We start from the raw sequence: 5,469 nt of genomic DNA, 5'->3' as shown, positions 1-5,469 counted from the left end.
TTGAAGTTTTGTACGTGTGCATAGAGAACCTCTCATCTACTCTACACAGCACGATTGATTTCCTTTATTAAAATTTTATTAAAGAAAGGGGATCAAAAGCAGTGCAGAGGTAATGGCTGCATATTAATTATACACAAGTGTACATATGTTGGCATCCTATGATAGTATCATACACAGAACTGGAATCTTACAGTTGAGTCTTTGACATGGTCTTTATACCTATTCATACACAGAACTGGAATCTTACAGTTGAGTCTTTGACATGGTCTTTATACCTATCTGGCTGCTACTCAGATACACCATCCAAATACATTATGTAGGTCCGTTATGTTCTTATCATGTCAAGTAATTGAGCCACATAAGCACAAGTCACCAAGGAATATTAAAAACTAAATCATGTGGTCCATCTTTTAAGAAACTAGAACCCACTATCCCATTTGCATTACTTCGCACACCATATGAAAATGTTGAAATGTTCAATGATACAAGCGAACATAACCTTTGACTACGATAGGGAATGAAGTTAAGAAAGCTAGAAAAGAGACATATCTGGAGGTGGCCCGTATACACTCTGCCATGAAAATGGGATCACCCATCTACCACCTTCATTTCCTGACAGAAATTAATACACCTGACCTGATAAGTCTCATTTTGTTTATGTATAATGGTAAAGCATAAAAGAATAAGAATAAAAATAAAGATAACACAACGGTATACAATCACATGCTATTTTACAAGAAAAACACAAGTGAGCTAATGTTAATAAATTTAAGGATTTAAAATTGGCAGACAGCAAATCTTACCTTTAAACGTTTCAGGGTTGATTCCCGCAAGATTGCATGCTGCCTCTGCTAAATGGAAAGCATCGGGAATGTTATCTCCTTCAGAGCAATAACATAACAAGCAGGTGACTTTCAAACCCTTGGCCTAATCAATTGTCAAAAGAAAGATCAGAAATGCATCTTCACAAATTCATACCATCACAAGATTGCAAATTTTAGGATCAAGTAGAACCAGATGTCAGCTTCTCATTAAGGAATTACCTTGAAACAAGAAAACATTGCAGCAAAAGGTAGACTTGGATAGTAGTCTTCTTCTCCCAAATCATCTTCAAATTGAGAAATATCATCTTGGCTGACATTACCCTCAGCTAAAGTATTGAGATACTTCCATAGTTTCTGATTAGGATCATACTCCTTCATTCTTTTCCACCCTAGCTTTTCACAGTTATCATCTGCTCCATCCGCCTTTGTATTAGAGAGGTAATAAATCTGCAAGCCACTGAAACGTTCTCTCCAATTCAGTAAAAATTGGGAAAATGGCCAATTTGAAAATGTAATTAACTTAAATTGGTTGCTCAGGCAGCTGAAAGCCTTAGACGTACATCATGTGTTTGCGGCCATATGATGGTTATAAACAGAATGTTGATGCCTTTATACACACTATTATCTTGTTACTTAAGCTAAATATTTCAAAGTATACCCTTAATGTATTATTGTATCTATACGTGTTACAAATCCATTACTATTACCTCTATATGAAACCAAAACCGTGGTGAATGACACCAGCAAGGTTATAGACCAATTATTAAAGATCAATCTGAGATACAGTAACACCAAACAAGGTTGTTATGAATAACTTCTTGCTTATCCAAATAATGTTATGGACTAGAGGTGACAAGTTCAACTCATCTACGATCGCTTGATTTGGATTGTGTCTTATCTCTTACAAGTCAAATTAGCCAAGCTAAAAGATTTAGATAAAATGGATAAAAGTCAAAATCATCCAAAAGAGTATCAAATGTGTAAACCTCTTTGACTGCTTCATTATAATGATTTTTACTATTACTAAAAAATAATAGTAGTCTTTTACTCAATAACACGTTAGTAAACTATAGAATGCAAGAAAAGGTTAAACGAAGCAAGAAAGAGTGTAAGCTACTTAGATCAGCAATAAAAGTCACCAGTTTTGACCCCGTTACCCATCCCACACGATTAGCATATTTTTCTTTGCCACCTATACTGTGAACATTCAGTGGGGCAGAGAACTGGTAGATCTCAAATTTCTACAGAGTACTATATAGGGGTGTAAGAAATGGACCGGAAAACCGAAAAACCGGTTCGAACCGCGTGATCCAAAACCGAAAAAACCGAAACCCAAAAAAACCGAAAACATAAAAACCGAAGTGTAACGGTTCGGTTACGGTTTTCAATATTCATTACCCGCGGTTAACCGAACCGAACCGAATTTTGATATATACCCACATATAATCATATATATGTATATTTACACATATATGTATTACATGAATACATCATTTACATATCTCTTTAGCTAACTTTTTGTATATGTTGTCTAAAATATTAACAATTTTACTAACTTTCTTTCACAATCTATGATTAATTTGGGATATTCTAAGTAATTTTCTTAGATATAAAGTTGTTAACTTTGCTTAAGATATTTATCAAAAATATTAGTAATAGCATATAAAAGACATTTTAAGTAATAAATCATGATACTCTTAAATAGAAACTTGCATTGCATAAATATAACGCTATAGAAAAGTAAATCACAATTAGATGTAATGTATATTTATTTAAAAAACAAAATATTAATGTAGTTAAATAACTATTATACATAGAAGAATTAATTAATGCAATGTAAATTGACTATTATAATTGAATACTTAAACTTTATATTAGCATAACTTTAATAAATGGTTAACCGAAAATAAAACCGAAATTAACCGACTTTTTCGGGTAACCGATTTGCGGGTAACCGAACTTAACGGTTCAAAATTTCTAACTAACCGAACCGAACCGAAACCCGAAAAACGGTTCAAAATTTCTAGCTAACCGAACGAACCGTTTAGAGCCCTAGTACTATACATATATACATGATGAAAGGAAAGCAATAGTTTATGTAACTATATCCAACATTTCAGAAAACCCACATCAAAACAAATTAGTACCGTAGGAGATCCTTTAATAAAGAGATATAAGCAGCTGCATATTACTGATAAAAGAAGAAACAAAGCTATATGCGAGAACATTGAATCATGTATTACCTTGACATATCGACTGTCTGCCATCGGCCAAAGTCTAAGCTAGAGAGGATTATGATGTGTTTCTTTCCAGAAGCAACAGCAAAATCAGCGAGATTTTTAGCAAACTCAATCATCATTCCCTGTTTATGGCCAGTCAGCACTTACTTAATTCGCCAGGTAGAATAACATTAGCTAATCGGACTTCAACAAAATTACATGGGTATATAGAGTATATTGATAAAAACTATTAAATAACTTCTTTTGAGAATACACCCACACTTAGCTGTGTGTCTAATAAATGGGTTAAATGGCTCCAGCGCTAGGAATTTGAACATAGGGAAGTTGCAATTATTATGCTTATGTAGAAAACGCATCATGGACTTTATCAATAGTTGTGTTGGATTAGTTCACTACTAAAACAGGACTTTGAACTCTTACGGGGATTATTTCCCTATGAATCATGCTCCTTAAGAATCTCTGATACTTATCAAATGAGCTACGATGTTGACATCAATCAACCTCTAATGAGCAACAATTACCTCTAAACAATGGCAAGATATCCATAATCTACTCAAAACAATATTATATAAAGAATAAGCGATGAACTCTAAATGTCAATATTTCAAAAGCAAAACTATTGAAAGACAACGCACAACAAATATAGCAGGGACTAAAGTATGTAACTTCAGTTGGCAAAAAGAGGAATCTGCCAAGTGATCATGGTTTCTTAACATTACATAATGGCATGAATACACATGCAATTTATATGTGAATGATTCAAAAGCATAAAATGCTTGGCATACCTTAACAATTGGTGATCTTTGTTGGATAAGGGTCAACGCACTCGAAGGTGACTCGTAAGCTGCATTGCAAAGATAAAGCTTATAACACGCAAACAATTGACATTGATCAACGACAACCACACTAACAAAATATCACATCTGTGTAGTATATACTATATATATAGCTGCCTATTTACAATCCCCAACTTCTAAATTGAAAATCAACTTTTAGATGTGCAAAATGTAAAAGGCTAAACCAATTTAACGCTTTCGAGTTACAAATTTTCTTTATTACCATATACGATGAATAAGAATTTAGGGGTGCAAACCAGTAGAGAAGCACTCGAGCTCTAAGCGTGGCGCAAAGATCAAGCTCAACGAGTTTTGCGTAAGCTTGAGCTCGACTACTTTGCAGTCAGCAAACACTAATAGTGAGGCAGCATAAAACAATAAAAAAAAAAGAAAAAAGTTGAAAAAACAACCTTCAAGAGGAAGAGCAAGATCACCCTGGGGAGCAGGGGTATAAGCGTCATTTCCAACGCAAGGAACAACATTCGGGTCATCGAAATACCCGATTCGCTCCGCTTTAGTTGAAGCAATTAAAAGATCAACTGCTAATTGACCTACATTCCCTATCGATAACGCTGGCTACATTCATATTCATACATATATAAGATATTCATCAGTTATAAATTACCAACAACATAACAGTTAATATATATATATATATATATGGAAATTGTTAAACCCTAATAAAGGGAAATTAGCAAACCAGAATTAAAGTTGAGCATTCTTTGTAGAACTGTTTGCCTTCTTCAGCAATGAATTCCATCTGATTCATACAATTACTTTAATGAATTTGATTATAATTTTTCTTATTATAATTTTTAATTATACAGTAATTATTATATATCGATAGATAGATATAGAATTCAGTAGGTTGTGTGTTCTTGCTCAACAAGTAAGTAGCTGCTCGCCTGCTCCTGTAAAAAGATTGTTAAGCTTTACAGTTTTAGTGGTTTATGGGTCAAATTATTAGAATTGTTAGCCCAATCTAATTAGGACCATACATATTTAAAGTGAGTTGGGTTCGTGAGCCCAATTTGTTGAATTGGTCATATAGGTTTATGTTTATTAAAGAAACGTGACAAGAATTAGATTTATTTTTTTTATGTCATAATGATGACGCAATCCACATAATCTCATAACATGTTAATACTTGTATGTTCTTTGTCTAATGCTCAATCATAGATATTATATAATTTTGAGCAAGGATAGTTGGTTGATGAGATAATAGTATCTGGGTTTTATATGGTGGTCTTTGACAATAATGTTAAGAAAAAAGTTGATAATATTTACAACGATAGGACTGGAATCTAACTATCAGGTACCGAGAAAGATTCAATCTCCCCAATACTATATGCTGGGAAGAACTTGATTACGGTAAAATATCAAATTTAATATATAATAGTAGATAAATGATATTTCTTATGAAAATTTTGACATTGACAAATTTAAAAAGCAAGTGTTAGCAATTGTGGTCTATGAAATAGATGGCATATTATCAACCTTTGTTTTAGCCCATTCGGACTTTCATGTCAAGTTGGGTTTTGGAATTTTAATAATTAAAGATCAAAATGT

The 5,469-nt window shown here is 33.1% G+C and overlaps 1 protein-coding gene across 1 annotated transcript; it reads right to left on the bottom strand.

Moving 5' to 3' along the window:
- Positions 1-361: 361 nt before the first annotated feature.
- LOC122595841 (proteasome assembly chaperone 2) lies at positions 362-4,803 on the bottom strand. The gene is made up of 7 exons (XM_043768299.1): positions 4,601-4,803; positions 4,311-4,476; positions 3,850-3,908; positions 3,068-3,186; positions 1,044-1,281; positions 804-927; positions 362-612 (listed from the first exon to the last, which is right to left on the bottom strand). The coding sequence occupies exons 1-7, from the start codon at positions 4,667-4,669 to the stop codon at positions 533-535; spliced, it is 855 nt and encodes a 284-aa protein (XP_043624234.1). The 5' UTR covers positions 4,670-4,803; the 3' UTR covers positions 362-532.
- Between the last annotated feature and the right edge of the window lie 666 nt (positions 4,804-5,469).

Source organism: Erigeron canadensis, chromosome 4, assembly GCF_010389155.1.
Source record: "Erigeron canadensis isolate Cc75 chromosome 4, C_canadensis_v1, whole genome shotgun sequence".
Lineage (NCBI taxonomy): Eukaryota > Viridiplantae > Streptophyta > Magnoliopsida > Asterales > Asteraceae > Erigeron > Erigeron canadensis.
The sequence above is the reverse complement of the archived record's forward strand: the minus strand, read 5'-3'. Positions and strand labels throughout refer to the sequence as shown.